The 22,278-nt window shown below is 39.2% G+C and overlaps 2 protein-coding genes across 5 annotated transcripts in view; one reads left to right on the top strand and one right to left on the bottom strand.

Moving 5' to 3' along the window:
- LOC140200142 (transcription factor IIIA-like) overlaps window positions 1–13,455 on the top strand; it is a 29,661-nt gene extending 16,206 nt beyond the window's left edge. The window contains exons 4-9 of the mRNA XM_072262980.1: window positions 2,162–2,250; window positions 2,327–2,400; window positions 7,362–7,445; window positions 10,353–10,582; window positions 11,868–11,921; window positions 12,717–13,455. Coding sequence (XP_072119081.1) covers window positions 2,162–2,250; window positions 2,327–2,400; window positions 7,362–7,445; window positions 10,353–10,582; window positions 11,868–11,921; window positions 12,717–12,938 — 753 coding nt within the window. The 3' untranslated portion in view covers window positions 12,939–13,455. The remainder of the gene's footprint in view (window positions 1–2,161; window positions 2,251–2,326; window positions 2,401–7,361; window positions 7,446–10,352; window positions 10,583–11,867; window positions 11,922–12,716) is intronic.
- Window positions 11,766–22,038, bottom strand: mtif3 (mitochondrial translational initiation factor 3). Of its 4 annotated transcripts, none has more exons than XM_072262982.1 (5): window positions 21,957–22,027; window positions 18,933–19,028; window positions 15,878–16,377; window positions 15,050–15,204; window positions 11,766–13,662 (listed from the first exon to the last, which is right to left on the bottom strand). In XM_072262982.1, exons 1-5 carry the CDS (start codon window positions 22,010–22,012, stop codon window positions 13,513–13,515), a joined length of 957 nt encoding a protein of 318 aa, XP_072119083.1. In that variant the 5' UTR covers window positions 22,013–22,027; the 3' UTR covers window positions 11,766–13,512. The 4 variants fall into 4 exon arrangements, with proteins under 4 accessions (XP_072119083.1, XP_072119084.1, XP_072119085.1 ...); XM_072262983.1 differs by lacking the exon at window positions 21,957–22,027 and adding an exon at window positions 21,802–21,950; XM_072262984.1 differs by lacking the exon at window positions 18,933–19,028 and having other exon boundaries at window positions 21,957–22,038.
- Window positions 22,039–22,278: the final 240 nt, after the last annotated feature.

Below are 22,278 nucleotides of genomic sequence, written 5' to 3'. Positions count from 1 at the left end.
AAATATGTTCATAATTAAGAGTACTTGATATTAAAGTAGCTACCCCTCTTTTGTGACTCAATTTATATGATGAATAAAATACATGCTTAAAGCCCATTCTTTTTAATTTTCCATGTTCAGATTGGCTCATATGTGTTTCCTGGAGGAAAGCTATTTGTGCCCTCTTTTTTCAATTTAGACATAATCTTATTTCTTTTAATTGGATTCAAAACCCCATTAACATTATAGGAAATTATTTTTACCAATTCAGTTTGCATTTTTCTCTAGTAGAAAAAAAAACACTCTCCTTTTCTAACCAAACAGTAAGCAATCCCTTCTCAACAGTAAACCAAGACATATAACCACACCCTAGACATTTTTGAACGTGCAACATTTGAAAATTTTTCCCGACTTCCCACAGTGAGGCCTGAGCACCGACCCGCCTCAGTTCAGAGGGATAACCTCTATCTTCACCCTGTGTTAGAGGGCCCTCAGCAGTTTGAATAATCATAGAGAATTTTCTCCTATTTATGTTTCGACCATATTGCTATCATTCAAGTTATTCCGTCTAGTTTATTTTCAGTTACCAGTTTTCATTTTACCTTTAAGTCCAATTTACTCTTTTCAGTCATTTCTCTTAATTAATCTGTGTTCTCTGTACATTCGTGTCTGAATATTTACAGCTTTTCCTTGTAGTTTGACACTCTGGTTTGTGTGGAGCGTCCTCGCCCCACTAACTGCCATGACTTCTGCCGAATCCTCTCCAGTAGCGACTCCGGTTGGGTGATAACTTTAATAGGTAGTCCCTGGTCCGCCAGGTCCAACGTTGCCTCCTCCACCGTAGCGTAAGTTTTTGTCCCTTCGTCGTAAAAGACTCTCAGCCGAGCTGGATACAGGGTCTGGAATTTGATGTTGTTTTCCTTCAGGACTCTCCGTGTTTCCGTATATTCCTTCCGTCTGGCAAGAATCCCTGGTGCGTAGTCCTGGTCTAAACTGATTTTACAGTTGTTCCACATGAAACCTTTCTTTTGCCATGCCCTTTTAAGCACCTCTTCCTTTGTTCTGTAACTGAGAAATCTGACCAGAATCAATCTGGGCTGGGCGCCTGCTGGAGGCTGTGGTGCCAACGCGCAGTGAGCTCTTTCTATCTGTAGGTCTTTTGTGGCTGGTATATCAAGGTTTCTCTAAGTAGCTTCTCCACGAAGGGAATCATCAATCCGGGTTTACCTTCAGTTCCTTCAGGAACTCCGTAAATCCTCACATTTTCCCTTCTTGAGCGGCCTTCTTGATCTATTAGTTTCCACTGGAGTTGGTCTTGCAGCTTCAGCATTTCTGCTATCACCTCCTCTGCGTTTTGTAGCTTCTCTTCAATTCCAACAATCCTCGCTTCGGCTTCATCTATCCGCGAGTTAGTTTTTACTATTTCTCCTTTAATATCTTCCAGCTGTTTGCTGTTATCTTGTTGGAACTCGCGAATCTTTCCGACAATCAAGGACAGAGTCACCGATTCCCCCTCATTATCTCCGTCCTGGCTTGCCGTGGGGGAGCTAGGCCCGTCGCCTTGCTGCGTCTCTTTATGTTTATCAGCCTTCCGAGCGGACTTTTTAATCTTGTTCTTAGACATCATCCTTGCCCCTTTTATTAATATAGTTACGCAATATTAAGTATTTGTCTAAATTCGATTATGGGGCAGTTTACCTTCTTTTTTGTCGAGAGACCTTTTCCTTACGCTGCCATTCCCTTGATGACCCGGAAGTCCTCCAAGAATGGAAAAATTAATAGCTGTTCTGGTGCGTCACTATTAAAGGCTATTGCATAGTAATCAAGAATGAATATCTTGGAAAATAGTTTTCTGGTCCATGGAGTTAATCTCTTGATCAGGCAAAAGGCCATTATTGGTTTATATCAACTTAAGAGGGCATTTTAAAAAGAGAACCTTGGGGAATATAGTATCTGAATGCCAAGGAGCTGAAAACTTGGCACAAATTTTGCGATAACTGCTGGAGTAGAGCTTGAACCCTCATGTATTAAATCATAAACTGTTGGAGTTGAGCTGACTAAATTTCCTGAAATATTGATTATATACAGTAAAAGATAACTTGTGTTTGCATACTGGGTGGTGGTATTTGAGCTGTTGCACTTCTACAAGAACAAATGTATAAGTCTGTCTTTCATCATGCAGTGTGACTTTGAAAGATGTGGTAGATCGTTCAAGAAGCATCAGCATCTCAAAGTTCATCAATATGAGCACACGCGTGTACCATCATTCAAGTAGGTATTAAGCTATGGTTAAATTTCACTTTTATTAAGTACTGAAGAAATACTAATCATTATTTTCTTTTGCTAGGTGCAATTATGAAGGATGTGACAAACGGTTTTGCCTTCCAAGCAAGTTGAAGCGTCATGAGAAGGTACATGCAGGTGTGTCCTATATTCGAATGTTTCTTCTCATATCTAATTTAAGGAAAAGGGAATTTCTTCAACTAATTGTAATGTTTAGTGACATAACACTTCAGAAATAGGTTTATTATCACTGACATGTCAGGAGATTTGGTGTCCGTGCTGCAGCATTACAGTGCAGTACAGAAAAAATATTATAAGTTAATATAAGAAACATTTAAAAAAAAAAAGTAGAGCAGAGTGTAGTGTTCATGGTCTGTTCAGAAATCTGAGTGGTAGAGACTGTTGAGTGTGTGTTTGTTACATTGGTACTTCCATACTAGAAGGTGATGTAACCAGTCAGAGTGCTGTCCTTGGTCTGTCTATAGGAATTTACTTTAGTATTTGGTGACATAAATCTCAAACACGTAATCAAATAGAGCCACACACATCAAAGTTCCTGGTGAACACAGCAGGCCAGGCAGCATCTCTAGGAAGAGGTACAGTCGGCGTTTCCGGCCGAGACCCTTCGTCAGGACTAACTGAAGGAAGAGCTAGTAAGAGATTTGAGAGGGGGAGGGGGAGATCCAAAATGATAGGAGAAGACAGAAGGGGGAGGGATGGAGCCAAGAGCTGGACAGGTGATTGGCAAAGGTATATGAGAGGTTCATGGGACAGGAGGCCCAGATAGAGCCCCTGGCATGCCTTCATGAATGCACTAATGTTGTGCCCAGGATAGCTCTTCAGCAATGTTAATACTTAGAACGTGAAGCTGCTCCCCCTTTGCACTGTTGACCCCTTGATGTGGACAGGTATGCATTCTCTTGACTTCCCCTTTCTGAAGTCTACAATCAGTTCTTTGGTCTTACTGATGTTGAGTGCAAAGTTGTTAACATACAAGGTGGCTTACTTCATAGACATAACTTTTTTTTAACCTAACTGTGTAGGATTATTTTGCTAGTTATAATTGGAATTATTCATTGTAGCTATGGTACAATTGTACAAAGGACTAAAAGATTTCTACACCATCATGCTGTTTGACCAAACTCTCAAAATATTCGTAAGATTATTGCTCTTTAAAATACAAGATGATCAACAGCAGGTGGAAATGCAGACAGATGGAAATGCAGACAGATGCGAGGGAGATACTTAATAGTTTACAGTCCATAAGTTAGAATACATATGTAAATGTATCCATCACCATCATCATGTTGCAACTATAATTCAAAGGCTGGAGGAATTGTGTTCACTTTGTAGTGATTTATTGTTCAAAATTCAGAATATATCACAAATAACATGGTCTGTTCAATAAGAGTCTGTGAGTCTACAAGAGACATAGTTTCCAACATAATAAGGAATTGTTAAATATTGCTGCATTAATTGATTCTTTGATTTTTGATGCTTCCAATTGATTCTAAATTTATGTACAAGGAAATAGAAATTTCAGTTATTAACAATAGATAGACATACTTTATTGATCCTGAGGGAAATTGGGTTTCGTTACAGCTGCACCAACCAAGAATAGAGCATAAATATAGCAATACAAAAACCACAAACAATCAAACAACAATATGCAAACTATGCCAGATGGAAATAAGTCCAGGACCAGCCTATTGGCTCAGGGTGTCTGACCCTCCACGCAAGGAGCTGCAAAGTTTGATGTCCACAGGCAGGAATGCCCAGTGTTGTATCTCGGTGGAATATGGCTGGAGTCCAACAGCAAAAAGTTCAATATCCGGGCTACAAACACGTTCCTCGATCGTAATATGACCAGGATTGCACCATCCGTTGTTAACCAGAACAGCAAGCCCCCAACTCCTTTACGCTTACTGCTCTCAGTGCACTTCCGGTCAGCCCAAACTGTCTGGAAGCCCTCCATGTAAAAGTTTTGGTCGGGTATGTCCTCGTGCAGCCATGTTTCAGTAAAACACATAACACTGCACTCCCGAAATGTTCTCTGATTCCCGGCTAGTGCCGTCAACTCGTCCATTTTATTACCCACCGAACTCCTCTTCTCCATAAGTCTCTGTTGTCTCGACCCGGTCCTCCTTCCTCACCTTGGTGATCCCCCTCTGCATCCTCTGTGTGTTTTCCTCCAGATTTCAGCAGGGGTGTCTGCCGCTCTGTTCGCTAAACCGGCCGGCATTAGCACAAGCAGCTGGTCCCTGGAATAAACAATGTGACCATACTGCTGCCCCGCTAATGAGACGTGTCCGAATGTAACTATTTCCAGCGCTAAAAACCCAAATAAAACACTCTCCACCAGCATGTTAGAGAGGGTGCAGCTTCGACTTGTTACCGTGGGAAAAAAAAATAACGTAAGTTATAACAAAGTGTAAAGTAATTGCTTTAGTGTAGGAATTTGTAGGGAAGTTAAAGGTATCTACATAATTTGAGATGAGAATTTTATTTTCATAGTAAAATAAAGTGTACTGTGAACTTTAAAGTAAATTTAGGTTGATAATTTTGGGTCTTTTGAAATATTTTCAGGGACTAGATTGAAAGGGCATGTAAACAGAAAGTGTTGGCTACAAACACCAAGTCAGGCAATAGTTTGTGGAATATCTGACCCAGGTGTTTCTAGCACTTAGATCTTTTCTTTACTGCTGGAAGTTTAAAATCTTCAATTTTATTTACCTGAGACTGTATGTTTGCCAGCAAGATGGTCAGTATTGATAGCCAAAAGCCACGCTTCCTTAGATGAACTCTTAAAACAGAGTGGCATCCTCTCTCTTCCTGTCTTAAAGGGGAACTGTGCCAGTGACAAAAGTCCATTTGAGTTCTGTGTACTTTAAGTTGCAATAGATTATTTAATCGCCTTAAAACGATGTTACTAACTGTACAGACATTAGATGTAGTTGTGGTTCTAAGCTGTAGCAGATTGAAACGGGAATATTTAATGGTTTCCGTAAGAGCTGCTTGCACAAGTAGCCTTCTTGATGGTACCCCTGAGGTGGAAAAAATTGAGCAGAAATTTAAATAGATTGTAATACAGCGATAAGTATATAGTTCTAAGTAAAATTTATTATCAGAGTACATACATGTCACCACATACAACCCTGAGATATGTTCTTTGCGGGCATACTTAGCACATCTATAGAACAGTAAAATTGTAAACATCAGGAACTCTAAACTGTAAACAATCTGTGCAAATGCAGCTATAAATAAATAGCAATAAATAATGAATATGAAATAACAATATGACATCCATCAATATAACAATACAACAGGGTCCTTAAGTGAGTGTAGTTATCCCCTTTTGTACAAGAGCCTGATGATTGAGGATAATAACTTCTTGAACCTGGTAGTGTGAGTCCTCAGGCAATTGTACTTTCTACCCGATGGCAGCAGTGAGAAAAGAGTATGGCCTGGTAGTGGGGGAGGGGGCGAGGATCTTTGATGGATGCTGCTCTTCTAAGGCAATATTTCATGTAGATGTGCTCAGTGGTGGGAGGGCTTTACCCAGGAGGTACTGGGTGGAATCCACTACCTTTTGTAGGATTTTCTGCTCAAAGGCATTGGTGTACCCGTACCAGGCCATAATGTAGCCAGTCAGCACACTTTCCACCACACATCTATATAAGTTTGCCAAGGTTTTCGATGACATGCTGAACCTCTGCAGACTCCTGAGGAAGTAGAGGTGCTGTCATGCTTTCTTTGCAATAATATTACTCAGAGAGTGGTTGGTGCGTGGAATGCACTGCCTGAGTCAGTGGTGGAGACAGATACACTAGCGAAATTTAAGAGACTACTAGACAAGTATATGGAGGAATTTAAGGTGGGGGGGGGTTATATGGGAGGCAGGGTTTAAGGGTCAGCATAACATTGTGGGCCGACAGGCCTGTACTGTGCTATACTGTTCTATGTTATATATTTATATGATGTGTCCAGGACAGTTCCTGTGTGATATTGACACCCAGGAACTTGAAGTTGCTGACCCTCTCCACCTCTGATCTCTGATAATTACTGGCCCATGGACCTCGTTTCCCTCTCCTGAAGTCAACAATCATTTCCTAGATCTTACTGATATTGAGTCAGAGGTTGTTGTTATTACACCACTCAGCCTAGGTTTCAATCTTCCTCCTGTATGCTGATTCATCAAGCTTAGTAGGAGTAGTATAATCTCGCCATGTAGAGTATAAGCAGCTTTTATATTCCTAAATTCTACAAATATGTCCTTGCCAATAAGTCAGCTCCATCTTGGGTACTAGCCTACAAAGTACCCGGGACACCTTTAGGGAGTGGTGTCTCAGAAAGGCAGCGTCCATTATTAAGGACCTCCAGCTCCCAGGGCATGCCCTCTTCTCACTGTTACCAACTGGTAGGAGGTGCAGAAGCCTGAAGGCACACACTCAGCGATTCAAGAACAGCTTCTTTTCCTCTGCCATCTGATTCCTAAATGGACATTGAATCTTTGGACACTACCTCACTTTTTTTAAATATACAGTTTTTGCGCGTTTTAATCTATTCAATACATGTAATTGATTTACTTGTTTATTATTATTATTTTTCTCTCTCTGGTAGATTGTGTATTGCATTGAACTGCTGCTGCTAAGTTAACAAATTTCACGTCACATACCGGTGATAATGAACCTGATTTTGATAAGCTGTCTAAGATGCCTTCTCCATTAAATCCAATACTCTTGCAAGGAGATTTACTGGTTTTATTAAAATATCATCAGCAACTAAGTTTGAATAAAATTAGATAATCTTTAAATGGGACCAGGTCATTTTGCTACTCAAGATTTGTGTTAGACCAGCATTGTCAAAAGAATGATTTTAAAATTGAAAATTACAATTATTTTAATGAAGAAATATTTCATTGTATAGAATAAAGTTTTACCTTGTCTGTAGGCACACTTTTCATTCGGATTTTTTTTCTCTAAGTTAGTGATGGTTAAACTGAAATCTTTTATCACACTGGCAGCAGCAATGAAAAATATTAATCTTTGTAATTATTTGTAGTTGCAAGTTTTATCAGTTGAGATTAATTTCATCTTCAGGTTATGCATGCAAAGTGGAAAGTTGTTCATTTATTGGAAAAACATGGACAGAGTTACTTAGCCACAAGCAGAAGCAACACAAAGGTAATCATATGAGTATCAACTAATTAGCTTTCATTTTATAGACATGTATATATTATTTGTATTGTATAATCTGCATTGCCTTCTATTTAATACAAGTAGGGTATGAAGTTGATTCTCTGCTGAGTGTTGCAATAGTCTGATTTTTTCCTCAAGTCTGGCCATGTGGAATAATTAACTGAAATAAGTAAGAAATAATTGAAGTCTGCAGTAGAGATGTTGGAAGTAGTATTGGTTAACGTGTAATAACATGACAGGATGTGTTCCTCAAACATGCTGTGAGCCTCTATAACAATGCCGTCGGCCATAAACAGATGTGATGAATTATTAGTGTCTGGTAACTGAAAGCTTGGGGTCATCTTTTGGACTCAACATGGGAGTTATGCAAAGAAGTCACCCAATCCGTGTTTAGTTTGTTCCAATCCGTGTTTAGTTTGTTTGGTTTCTCTAATGTAGAGGTGACTACATTGTCAATATCAAATGTAATATCTTTCTGGTCTAAAGTGTTACTGTCCTATTATTTGCCTGATCAAGAAACATTGTACAGTGGATTCTGGTTAATTGTGACATAATGGGACCAGTAAGTTTTGGCCCAATTAAGCAGCTGCCGAATTAGCTGAAGTTTTATGGGAATGGCTAAAAAGGAATAAAAAAGACAAACTGAATAACATTTTATATATTTAAATACAGTACAAATTAAAATACTAATAAAGCTGTTTTAGTTCCTAATGAATATTGATGGAGAAATTGATCCAGTGTATGCTGTAGTATTTTGACTAAATGAACAAAATCAGCACAGGCACCTAGTGCAGGTAATAGACTTCCTTTATACACTGCTTCTGACAATTGCATTGTAACATTCAAGATGATTGTCAATATCTTCAAATACTTTGTAGTTTCTAACTTGTTGAAGTAGTGAAATTGTTTCATCTTCACTTCTAGCTGTTTCTGGCATCTTCAAGCCTGAATGCTTGAAACTACAGCAAGCAAGACAGTTTGAATTGTATTACTGCTTATTTCTCACCAGCACTCAGCGACAAGAGTCCCCACATTTTGAACCCACGCAACTGACGCTATTGGAAGATCTATTTGCTTTAAGCATAGTGTAGTACCTAATGGCCGCACAAGTGCACATGACTAACGCTAGTTGGAAACTGTTCAACAGCAGTCTCCCATCCCAATTAAGTGACATAGTGTCCCAAATAAATGAAGGGAACCTGGCAATTTTCTGGATTAGCTTTTGCTCTTTGAGAGCTGTCACAAGGAAGCAGCTGTCCTGATTAACCGATGGCCCAATTAACCGGAATCCACCACTGTATTTCAATTTATTAACTATGAAGCTAAAGCTTAGACAACTTAAGATCACAGGATATCACAAATTAGGTGAATTAAATAAACTAATTTTGTTTATCCAGTTTCTAATTTCAGCCTTTAAACCATACTCTCACCATGATGCATTTGGAAAGAACATTGCAAGGTGAGAACATGGTATAAAGGACTGTATTTATAAATCATCACTTTAAAATGACTTCAGAAAGGATCATGGAAAACTATGTGCAGCATGCTTCTTCAGATAATATGAAATAACAATACAACTAATGTCTTGAACAGACAAAAGGCCATTATTGGTTTGTTTAAAAGGGCATTTTAAAAAGAGAACCTTGGGTGAGAGGCAGGAGCATATTCATTCAAGGGCTTTGTCAGCTGTGGTAGGGCGAAAGCCACCTTTTCAGGAAGGAAACTATTTCAGAGGAATTTGTATTGGAATAAATATAGATGTGAGAAACTGGTAAAATGAATAAACGGCTTAAAGGAGTCTGGTTGGGAATGTGTATAGTTGAGATAATTGTGGGCTTGTAATGGATTTTTATCACAATTCTGTTGCTGCTTGATCAACGCACAGAGCTCCATAGAAAAAGTAATGAATTTTCCATTTGCTAATAAATAGTAACGGAAGCATCAATGTACTAGAGCAGGGGTTCCCAACGTGAAGTCCTTGGACCCCTTGGTTAATGATAGGGTTCCGTGGCATAATAAAGGTTGGGGAAACCCTGTACTAGAGTGTTGAGGGAGGAAGCCTGAGTAAGAATTGAAACTAGACAGCTGTGTTCACTCTCATGCTGCTGAGCTACAATTTATCACAACAGCCTGGCCTCACTGTATTAGATCGCTTTCTCCCATACATCCCTCCTGCAAACTCTGCAACTTAAAACTACAGGCTGCCCTTGGATAATGGATGTGCTCTGTTTCTAGAGACCTCCATAAGTCAAATTTTATCCACCACAGGAAAGTGCACAAAAATCACTTTAAATAGAAATCATACCTCCATGGTATTGTAATGAATGCCATCAAAAGCACCTAAGACTGATAAAGAACAATTACAAAATTGTTGGATGAAATTTGTTCTTCCATTTGTAGAAGTGAATATATGGTATGTTGGGGGTTTTCTTTCTAATATTATGGAGCTTGTTTGTATGTAGGACCATTCATGGGTCCAGCATTCTTAACCTGAGGACAGCTTGTAACTTGTCCTTTTCCCAGTTTTGATGAAGGATTTGACCTGAAATCTTCCATGTCCGCGGATTCAGCCTTACCTGTTGAAAGCTCCAGCATTATCTGTTTTTATTTCATTTCAGATTTCCAGCATTTTTTGTTTTGAATTTCAGTTATTACAAAATCTTAATGGTGTTATTGGAAAGGTATTCTTTAAAATATTTTGAAGGGAAACAATACATAGTTTCAGAATTTGTTGATTATAGACCACTTTCATTAAGATAAAGCATTATGCTGCTAGTTTATGTACGTTTGCATATCAATTAGCTCGCTAGAATAACTCATCCACATGAAATGTAGAACAGCAAGTGCTCAATTAAATGCAAGAATGACAATTTTGTATGTATTTATTTTTAGAACCCTTTATTTGTAGTGAGTGTGGTAAGAAATTTAAACGGAAAGACACTCTTCAAGCACACCTTAAAATTCATGCTGAAGAAAGGGAAGTCTTTCGATGTCCCAGAGAGGGTTGTGAGAGAACTTATACTACATCATTCAACCTGCAAAGCCATATTCTCTCATTTCATGAGCAACAGCGGAATTTTGTTTGTGAACATTCTGACTGTAAGAAAGCTTTTTCCATGAAAGTAAGTTTTTTTACATTAATTTAAAAATATATCCATTCATACTGTCCTTTTTGCTTGTCTACACTGTAATTTGCTTGCATTATGTCTTTATACTAATATACCTTGCCTTGGTCACATTGCCTGTCTAACTATTTCTTAAATGTAGAGATTGTATCTGAGTCCACCAGGGACTGAATGATTCTGATTGCCTGTGTCTCTTGCATTCCCCTATCAGATCATCCCTGGGTCTTTCACACCAGGTGAAATCAGCCTGTCTGATTTCTCTCCATACTAAAGTGCTCCTGTCCAGGCTGCATCCTAGTGAATGTCCTCTGCACTCTCCAGTGCTATCTCATTTTTATAGTGTGGTAACCAGTCATGCAATGTGTATGATATTCCCTCTGGTTTGGAATGTAATACTGTATCCATATTTTATACTGTACAGTGGCCCAACCTAATAATGAAGGCAAGCATGCCACATGCCACAATCATTCGATCCGTCTGTATTGCCACTTGAGAACTGGGTTTTTCTATTCATCAACATTACTAGCCATTTAATGTATGTGATACCCCCATTTGACTTGTCAAAATGCTTGATCTTGCACTTGTCTGGACTGAATACCATCTGCCAGTAATCTGCGAAACTTTGCACCTTCCCATATCCTATTATGGGATTGGAAAACTTTCCTCATACCTACAGCACCACCACATTTGTTTCCCTAATCGTACCATGTTTGCCTTTCATTCTTATTGGAACGTGCTGGCCTTGAACCCTTGCCATCTTTTATACAACTTGCAATTGGCAAGGTTTTACCTTCAAAATATCGGTATCCAGTTTACTTCTGCCAGATCCCCTCTTGTGCTATCAAAATTGGCTTTGCCCCAAATGAGGACTTTTAACTCAATGCTAGCCTTATCCCTTTCAGTGCATCCCTTGTAACTTAATTATATTACCAAAGTGTTTCTTCACTGCCACTTTCAGCAACTGACCCATTGCATTTTTTAAGATGTCACTAGTTGGACAATCTATATTTGTATGTAGTAGAAACCTTTAATTGTTAATGCTGAAAATGATTCTATATAGCAGCGTAACTCTTGATGTGAACATTAGTATTGCTTAATGTTAGTTCTACTTTAAAAGTAGTTGTAGGCTTTAGAGTCTCAGTGCAGAGTCTGCAAAATGTATAAAACGTTGATGTTTGGCTATTTTATAAATGTGGCAAATCCCCTTTAATTTCCATACATGCTTTGAATAGATCAATGGTGTAAGATACTTAAAATAATACCACTTCTTTTTCCCTTGCAGCAAAGTTTGGACCGCCATTCTGTTGTCCATGATCCTAAAAAACAGAAATTAAAGGTACACATTGCAGTTTACATTTTTATTCAGTAGCGTATTTTGTAAATATATGTGTTTAATTGAAATTTTGTACAAATGGTGATCCATTCATTCTTAGAGCTTGTGAACACCAACTTTCACCACTGTAGTTGAGTAAAGGAAGAGATCTAATGCCTCATTGTATTTGTGAAAGAGCCATCAATGAGATGTGTATGTCCTGAGCAAGTAACACTTGAATTTTCAGTGTTTTAGTTAACATAGAAAAACCTACAGCATAATACAGGCCCTTCAGCCCACAATGCTGTGCTGAACATGCATTTACTTTAGAAATTACCTGGGGTGACCCATATCCCTCTATTTCTCTAAGTTCTTGCAGAACACTCAATTTTTGTCTCACGACAACTGAAATTTCAACATAGTTGGTCACTGGCTTTATGTAAAATGACTTCAAAATTTTCAGCCTAATCAAATTGCAATTTCCTTCACCAGAATTGCAATTGTATTTATGCATTTTCACTGAGGACCTAAAACTTCATTATCTAATTGACAGACCCTTGGTCTCTGCTATTTCTATTTACACTAACATTAAATTTACTGATAATAACTTGGTGTGGCAAAGTTGTAAAAATCTTCATCTGGTAAAGCTTAGGGCAAAATGACCTTTCACTCCTCATTTTGGGATACTAGATGTCTTTTTTTTCAAAATAAGAATGTTTTAAAACATCCATTTGCATTTGATGCATGCAGCACAATGGCTAGAACAATCTCTGAGAAGAAAACTGTTTAATGGAATGAAGTTTGCATTGTCTCCCACAGGCAAAACAGCGACGTCCTAAGCGTAGTCTTGCATCTCGTCTTACTGGATATATTCCTCCCAGGAACCAGCCTGCTGTGGCCATGATAACTTTATCTGAAATGCTTGAAAAGGCCAAGATGTCAGAAATAAAGAACAAAACTGAGCTGATGGAGCCTTTGGTAGCTAATGTTCACAATATTACAATGAAAGAAACATTAGACTTTAAATGTATGTCACATTGATATGTGTACTATATCGTATTTCAAAGTGTTTTAACTTCTGCAACGGGGTGTTGAGATTGTGAAGACTAAAGATCGGCTTCGAGGCACTCTATCAATGGAAGAACCTTGAACATTTTCAATGTAATGCTGGTGATATTTGGATTTACTTTTAAAATAATGTGAATTTTGATTCATTATTTTTCCTCCCTCTCATGCATGTGCTGCCTAGCATCATCTATTTCCTGTCAGTTGGCTATTTTGGAAAATCTGGTTTTGTCATAATACCAAATGGTCCCTCTTTCTATTCCAACAAACAGTAAATTTTACTTTAATTTTGACTGTTTTCTTTCAGTTGCATTGCTGCTATTTAATTGTAGCACTTGACCCAAATGACCTTAATTCATGTTTGAACCAGTCTGATCCATTTTCTATCAACATGCAAATATCTGAAGGAATGTGTTCTTGTATTTTTATTAATCTAATGTTAAGTATTTGCAGAGCTTTGAACCAAAGCATAATAAATGCAGTGAACAAGCTATTCAATTGGAATAATTTCTTTCAAAGTTTCAAAGCATACACATTTTAAATAGTCAATTCAGCTTTCCGTTTGTTTCAATTTCATTTCTTTTTCAGATAGGTGCCGTAGAACACACACAACAGCTCTCCCTTCTTTAATGATCTTTGGTCTGGACACGTAGGTAGCCTTGTCTGGCATGGATTGAACAATCTGATCCAGCAGCGATTCCTTTTGAGATTAATGTATAGAGTTAGGAAAAACTGCAGTACATACTATTCAAATAAGATTAATTACAACTTAATAAAAAACCTCTAGACTTAATTAAAGTTCTTGAACTGTAATGGAGTTTTTAAACTTTGCATTGCAGTCAATTCCCCCTGGGTAGCTAAGAGGTTATGCATGTACTGAAAATTGTTTTTCAGAATTAGTACAGTGAATCTCTTATAGCAACCTTATGAAAACTCAAAAGGCTGAGCAGAACAGCACAGCCTCAGGTGGAGGTGGGAGGGGGTACCATTGAACAAGTTGGGATGTTATGTTGAATTTGAATAAGATGATTGTGAGGCCAAGTTTAGATTATTATTTGCAGTTCTGGTCATCTGCTTACACAAAAAAGAGCTTGAAAGGATGCAGACAAAACTTACAGATGTCAGGATTGGAGGAAATGAGTTATACGAAAAGGTTAAATAAATTAGGACTTTATTCCATGGAGCACAGGAGAATGAGGAAGGATCTTGAGGTATAAATGAGGGATATAGATGGGTAAATGCATGCAGGTTTTTTCCCCCCTCAGGTTGGTGAGACTAGAACTAGAGGTCATAAGTTTAGGTGAAAAGTGAAATAATCAAGGGGAATCTCAGGGCAACCTCACTCAGGGTAGTCTGGTTATGGAATGAGCTGCCAGTTGAAATGGTAGATGTGAGTTCAATTGTAAGACTTAAGAAGTTTGGATATGTCCATGGATGAGAGATGGAAACCAAGATGGTACAGACTTGATGGGCCAGAGGGCCTGTTTCTACTGTAGTGCTCTATGACTGAGCAAATTCTATGCAGTTTGTTGTATCATTGTGCTTATAGCCTTAAAGACCCTTGCAAATCCTATTCAACATATTATACAGGATATAATTTGTTTTCATGACTTGACATTCAGCAATGTGCACTTGTTAACATAAGTATTGTAATTAATAGTTGGTGGTTATTCATCTTTGGCTCTGACCATCCTCTGAAAGCAAGCACGTTCAAGTCTCTCAAACAGAAAACGGTCTTGAGACTAGTATGTATTGTTCACTTGAATCTAGTAATGCCTAGCTTTGTATCTGAATATATATCAAACAAGTTTACATGCTCTTTCCATTAATGATTGCATCACATTTGCCATCTTAATTCTATGCAGCTTTGTAGATTGTCAATTAAGGTCTATTGCATTTAATACCCATTCTCTGCATTCCATGCAAAATAGTGGATTGCAACTGATTCTAAAATTTTTACAAAATTAATTGAAACCTTAACAGCAATACAAAGGAGTCAATACTTCGATCTTAGGCCATCTTTGGTCTGTGGTCGATGGAGGCTTAATAGAGTTAATTAGTTTTGTCACTCAGGTGCATAGTCTTACCATTTCATCTGGTTTATCTGTAGCAGCTCCTTTTCGAACAGTAATTCGAACATGGTGGTGCTTCTCAAGCCATTGCTGGATATGTTTAATTTTTGTTTGAAGGTCATGCTTTGCAATATCAGCTGAGAAATTTTGTTCCTTGATTTGGCAAACTACTACATTAAGAAGAAAATAGAAAATGAAGTTAACTATTTCCTGCTTAATGTGCTTTTCCCACCAAGACAACATGTTCAGAACCCAAATTCTTCCTACATTTGTTTAGTGGGTGGATGTCTATGACATTTCTTTTGACAAATCTGCATAACCTCAATTATTTCCAGTTTTTCATTTGATTCCCAACAGCTGCACTATTTTGCTTTTCATGTTTTTGTTCAGAAGATCAATGCCACATGTTTATCCCTAATCATATTGAGTCTACAATCAATAGCTTAAAGAATTTTCCCCAGTAATGTGACACTTCTGCATTCTGCCCACTGGATGGCAATACAGATTCTGGGCACTAATTTATCAACAAGGCAAATTGCTTGGCATTTGTTTTCCTTTAGAACCTGGTTACCTGAGCTGATAGAAACACATTTTGTACTGCAAGGGAACTCTCCACATGTTTGAACAATACCAATTAAATTTCCCAGTGATTCCAATGGACAGCAAGTCCAATGACTGAATCACTCTGTCTGAATGACTGAATCAATCAACTGATGTTCTCAGTTCTAAACCATTTTTATACCATGGAGAAGCCTTACCATTAACCAACGGGTCCATGGACCCCAAACGTACTCTAAGGCTTTGAAAGAAGTCTCATGAGAAACAGGATGACCTCTTACATACCAGTTCTGAGTTTGTCCTTTTGTTTGTCTCTGAGTTTTAGTTGTTCCTCATGGATCTGTTTTCCTGTCATTAGTTTATACACTGGAGGATTTGCATTTTCATTGAGAGGCACAATCTTAATATCACGCTCATCCATCATACGAATAACGTTAGCTCTGTGCAGATGTCCTAGATTTTCTCCATTTTCATCTATTACATGGATGATGCGGTGACTAATTTTTCTACCAACGCTTCCTATTGTTGCTCTGGCTCTTGGATCCTTTTTTGTCTTGTGGTGCACTGCCTCTGGTTCGTCTTCTCCAGCTGCTGTGAAGGTTCTGAGAGGTGGTATCCACCAAGCTTTTTTCCACTTGGGTATGATACAGCTGAATGGGGGAATCATTGTTGCTGTTTGTACAGATAAACTATGAAAATGTCTTGCATTCTCATTACAAATGTACTGACCAGTTTTATTTGGTAGAATTTGGAAAGCAAATTTCCTTATGTAACTTGCAGCCATTCTGAAAGACAATGCAGAGAAACTGAATGAGTAGTTATAATGCCAATATATTAGTGCAGTGATTTTTAAATTGTTATATTTGGGTTTGATAGGAAACTGCACTTTGCGTTGTGGTTGATCTTGGGGCATTTTGGGGGTTAGCATGTAGCAAAGAACTTCAGCCACTAATTTTCAAATCTGACTATAGACTGTAGATTAAATTTAAAATGCAGCTCTGAACAACGGGTTCCTAAAAGTCGTAAATCACAGTTAATGGGAAGACCAGACAATGCTGATTAAAATGAAGTTGGGTGACTATGGTATGAGTGTGAAGCGGGAACCATGACGTTTGTGTGTAGTTCAAAGGAAGCATTATGGATGCATTGTCAATATGGCATTGTCCTTCGATCTTTAGCACAAACAAGGTTGTGTAGCATTGGGTTGAGCAGACCTCCTCCTCTGAAAAGGTCTCCATATGATGCCTGCTGTATCTCATTTTGTCAAATAAAAACGCTACTTCATGTACACCAGCAAAGTCTCTCCAGTGGCTTTGTTTCAACGACAGCAGATGAGACACTGCAGTCTGAATAAGGAACTCGAGCACTAGCTTATGGAGCTGTATTATGTGAAATCAATCTGTTAAGCTCTTGGCTCTGTCAGATTCTTTGCTAAAATAATTCAGAATTAACACTTTCTGAAAGAATAAACATGAGATTCTGCACATGCTGGAAATCCAAAGCAACAGTCAAGATGCTGAAGGAACTCAACTCAGGCAATTTCTATGGAGGGGAATAAGCAGTAAACATTTTGGGCAGAGACCCTTCATCAGGACTAGAAAGGAAGATGGAAGAAGGCAGCATCAGTTGGGAGTGGGGCATCAGTACAAGCTAGCAGGGGATAGGTGAAACCAGGTGAGGGGGAATGTGATAGGTGAAAGGTAAGGGGCCGAAGAAGGAAACTGATAGTGTGGACCATGGGACAAAGGGTGGGGGGGGGGGGGAGGGGGAGATCACCACAGGAAAGTGATGGGCAGGTGAGAATAGGGAAGCCAGAAATAGGAACGGAAAAGGGGCTTCTTTGAGCATCTTAACCATCTGGCACAAAAGGCAGAATTTCCTAGTGGCCACCCGTTTTTTTTATTCTTTGTTTCTGACATGTTGGTCCATGGCTGTATCAAACTGCCATAATGAGACCACTCAGACTGGGGGAGTAACACCTCGTATTCTGTCTGGGTAGCCTCCAAACTGATGGCATGAACACTGATTTCTCCAACTTCTGGTAACTTCTCGCCCCTCACCCTTCTCTTCACCTAACACTTCCCAGCTTCTCTGTTCATCCATCCACTGTCCCTCTTGCCTAGTTTTACTTTCACCTGCCAGCTTTTCCTCCTCACTCCCCTCATCACCTTATTCTAGCTTCTTCCCTTTTCCTTCCCTGTCGTAATGAAGGGTCTCAGCTCAAAACTGCTTATTCCCCTTCATAGACGCTGCCATATCTTCTGAGTTCCTCCAGTACTTTGTGTGTTGAATCTTTCTGGAAGTACTGTGTTTACATCAGTTTTGTTTTTCTCCACTTGTTCCTCACAGGTGGCTCAATTCCCAAATTTCGTGCTCCATCAACACAATGCAAGATGACAATTCTCCCCACTGTCTAATTTCACTAATTACAATATTAAAATTTGTTTTCCCCAGAAAGCATTATTTGCAAAATTAAAATTCTTTAACACCCTTCAACATCCAGATATATTGTTGAGGCACAAATCTCAAAATCATTACCTTCATTAGAGGCTCATTGCAGTTTGCCATCTACAAGCACTGGTTGAACCCAAAGATCTGTAGTTCATATGATACACCCAAAGGCAATAATTAGAGTTCATAACTAATTTACCTATTCTGTTTACCTTTTTGGAAGAAAACATTTAGAATCAGAGTTACACTTAAGCTGATTCTCTTATTTTCTGTAATCCGCACAATGTTTCTGACCTTCCCTGCCCTTGTAGATTCATTGCATTTTGGAGTATACCCAATTCAGGGTTCATTGAAGTTGGGTTGATGCTTATCACCAGCACTATTAAAAGATGATTCTTCAAGCAATTCACAGGATTTTAGTTATATCTTCTCTTTAATAGTTGAAGCATGTGCTTTATGGCAAAATGAAGTATAATTCTGGCATTGTACTACACTATAACCAAACTGAGCTTAACTTATTCAACACTTTGGATTTCCCGGTTTTGATCATGGCCTCAATTTTTCTTCTAGTTTTTGATTTGTTCAATCCTGAATAGATTGCTGTATCCTAAAAGAAGTCAAAGTAGCTTTACACTTGATGGTAATATTCTTCTGAGCACTGAGTATCTAGAGATTCTCAGCAGTGGGTGTTACAGTTAGAAGATTGGATCTTCTAACTAGGCGCACACTGGATCTCATTTAGCACCTTATTTAGTTATTGAGAATACTTTTGCTGCTGGTTTTACCCCATCTCATATCTTGGTATTCAATCAAAACCCCTTGTATTTTAATTTTCCCAGAGTTCAGCTTTTTGTTGAGAGTTAGCACAACAAAAGATACATTTGTCGACCTTTCGGGCCGGAACGTCGACAGATCTTTTCCACGGATGCTGCCCGACTTGCTAAGCTCCTCCAGCATGTTGTGAGTATTGCTTTGACCCCAGCATCTGCAGATTATTTTGTGTCAAAACATACATTTTTAAGGAGAGAAACAACTTATGCCACTACTTTCAAAACTTTTGATATAAGGGGGATTACTTGCTACCTGCTTTCAATGTTCACTTTGATGTAATGGACATTAAAAAGGCTGATAGCAGCAGCCAAATTTGCCTGCTTCTACTTTTACCATTCCCTCAGTAAATGGCTGGGTATGCACCAGTGTGTGATAGAGTCAAAACACCTTAAGTTTGTATCTAGCCCCAATCTACACTAATCTGGTTTTAGTTTTCCCAGAACTCTGGCTTGGACCACTCACCAACCCATCAGAGGACACTTAAAGTAGCCAATTAATATACTAGTCTGTATGTTAAATCCATCCAATCACAAGGAGAACATAAACTCTACACAATAGCAGAGGTGACGATTGAAACTAAGTTGCTGGAGTTGGGAGACACCAACTACTAGCGAGCTACTGTGCTGGCATTAGTCTGGGGAGCACAAAAGGCCTTTTTCCATGTCACTAAAGCCTATGACACAGAAAGCACTGTAACTCTTCTCACATTTGGTTGCCTGCAAAAGTTTATCACCATAATGTCTGCTACACGGTGGCATGTAAGCAATGACAAACCACAATTGATCCAATCTCATTGCAGACACCTGCAGTTTTACAATTTGTTTCCAACAAGTTTCCCAAACAGCCCAAGTTCAATTCCCGTAGCTGCCTGTAAGGAGTTTGTATGTTCTCCCTGTGACTGTGTGGGGTTCTCTGGGTGTTCCGGTTTCTTCCCACAGTCCAAAGATGTACTGGCTGGTAGGTTAATTGGTCATTGTAAACGTCCTGTGATTAGGCTAGGGTTAAGTTGGGGTTGCTCGAAGGGCCTATTCCATGATGTATGTCAATAATCACAATAAAATAATTACTGTTCAACCAAGGTCACCCCAATAACAGTAAACAGTGTAAGGAAGACACTTTGTATTTATAGACCAAGCTCCAAATTAACATCAATTACTTCACTGAATCACAGATCTTTCTTGTAATGTCCTCAAAACAAGGTCTTCTATCAACCTTTCTGCTATATATTGTTATCCTCTGACAAAATATTAATGCAAAAGGTGGAATGACATTAACATAGATTTCTCTAACATGGTAATTTCTCCTCCTCCTCCTCCCCTTTTCTATTCTGCATTTTGACTCCCCTCTTACCTCTTCCCTTCTCACCTGTTCATCACCTCCCTCTGGTGCCCCTCCCCCTTCCATTTCTCCTATGGTTTACTCTCCTCTCAAGTTTCTTCTTCAGCCCTTTACCTTTTCTACCCATCATCTCCCCCCAGCTCAGAAGTAAACTCATCACTCTTACAGCACAAATAAAAGTCTTGGGATGGCATAGGAAATTGGTCTTTGGAGATGAAGATCTTAAATTCAGCACAGAACACAGCAGCAGCAATCTATGTTCTGTTTATTTTCTCTAAGAATTGGACTACTTACAGCAAGCACCTCAAAGAACTGGAGGGACACATTCAAAAATCATCCAAGTTCACTGACAGGCCCAGTGAATCACTATCAATGCTCTCTCTTGGGCCAACAAGCCCCAGCATTTTTCTTAACTACACTTATCAGATCTATCTGGCAAGCTACCTCATTCACAGACTGGATATCAGACTCCCAAAACATAAACTTTAAGTCACAGTAAGATGTGGATAGAAGAAAAGATTCTCTAAAGTTCAATGGTCCTACAAACTAGTGAGAGTCCCTGTTCCATAACTTGAAGTGGAGAAAGGGCATTCACTACAACTCTTGGAACCTTGAATCCACATTACAGGGAGACCCAGTGTAAATGACAGAATGAGCATACCGATTCCCAAACTGCCCACCAGGCAAGCAGCTTTTGAGCCACCTATGGCAACATCTATGGGTTTCCCATTGGCCACCTAGGCAAAATCTTGGCCTAGCAATTACCTAAGAAAATGCAAAACTGGTGTCATTCTTGTTTACAAAGGACGACCTAACATTGGTCACACAACAATATCTGTGCAGCCAGATGGATCCGTCCCCCTCGGGGAGCACAGTGATCACCTCACTCAATCGCAATGCCACCTTCATTCCTATTTCATGCTACTCCAGTTTGCTTAAGATTACCCCCCCCCTTACAATAGAGAGTTTATTTCCTAAGGTTTGCTGCAAAATAAAAGGGCAAACTCCAACTCGTGAATAAAATCAGTGAGTTGAATAGTGTCTATGGGGGCAAGGAATTGTCTCGTACCTGGTTTTATAACAATTTGAACTTTTCGCCCTCCCGCTTCCCCTTCCTGAAAATATGCACATGAATCCTTAAACACTATTCGGATTTGGTAGAGAAGCGTGCTTAAATGTGCTTGCTAAAAAATCATATCGCCAATTCCTTCAGTCTGTCTAGCGGGGCCAGTCTGTTGACATATCAACCTCGACAATCAGTAACCATTGTGCACACGTTCCAACTTCCATTAAACAAATACATAATTAATCATCGACAAAATAGCAACAAATTCTTGTTAATAAGCTCTAAGGGACGCGTCAGGTAATGATTTTAAACGAGAAACATTTAAAAAGTGAGAAGAGAAGCCGTTCGCATTTTAGAGCTTTAAAATATTGAATGAAGTAGATTCGAGTCCGTATGCAGGCAAATGCCTCTTGGTCGCGGATTCGGCTCCATATTGAGTTAGCGTGGGCCGGTCTCAACTCTGCGCCCGAGGCTCGGTCCCCCGTTCTAGGCCCAGGTCTCAGCCCCCGCTGATTATATTCACCTCCTGGCGTCTCAGGCTGAGTCCTCCTCACGGCTCCAGGTCAGTGAGACGATGTCCGCTAAGAAGCACCGAGCATTTAAACCGAATCGCCCTGAGTCAGTCAGAGACGAACCGCGCAGAGGACGTGCAGAGCAAAATAAAAGACTGGTAATTACCCAATGACTGCGAAAGGCGGAAAGGAGAGCCTGAGAGTATTGAGAAAACCAATCATTGCCCGATGACGGCACACAGAACAGGAACGACCTCAAGCTCGAGAGTCACTGACTGAGTAAGATGTACAGTATTGAAAGATTCTGATAATTATTCATTTGCCCTAAGAAGATACGGTAACTACTTGGAACTAGGGCACTGTAGGTAAAGGTATTCCGGATGCTACCCTCGTACACGTGAACAGAGAGTCCAACATTTTGCAAGAGAAAATCTGCAGATGCTGTAAATCCAAGCAACACACACAATATGCTGGAGACCAGTCTTGCC

Source organism: Mobula birostris, chromosome 7 (assembly GCF_030028105.1).
Source record: "Mobula birostris isolate sMobBir1 chromosome 7, sMobBir1.hap1, whole genome shotgun sequence".
Taxonomy (NCBI): domain Eukaryota; kingdom Metazoa; phylum Chordata; class Chondrichthyes; order Myliobatiformes; family Myliobatidae; genus Mobula; species Mobula birostris.
The sequence above is the reverse complement of the archived record's forward strand: the minus strand, read 5'-3'. Positions and strand labels throughout refer to the sequence as shown.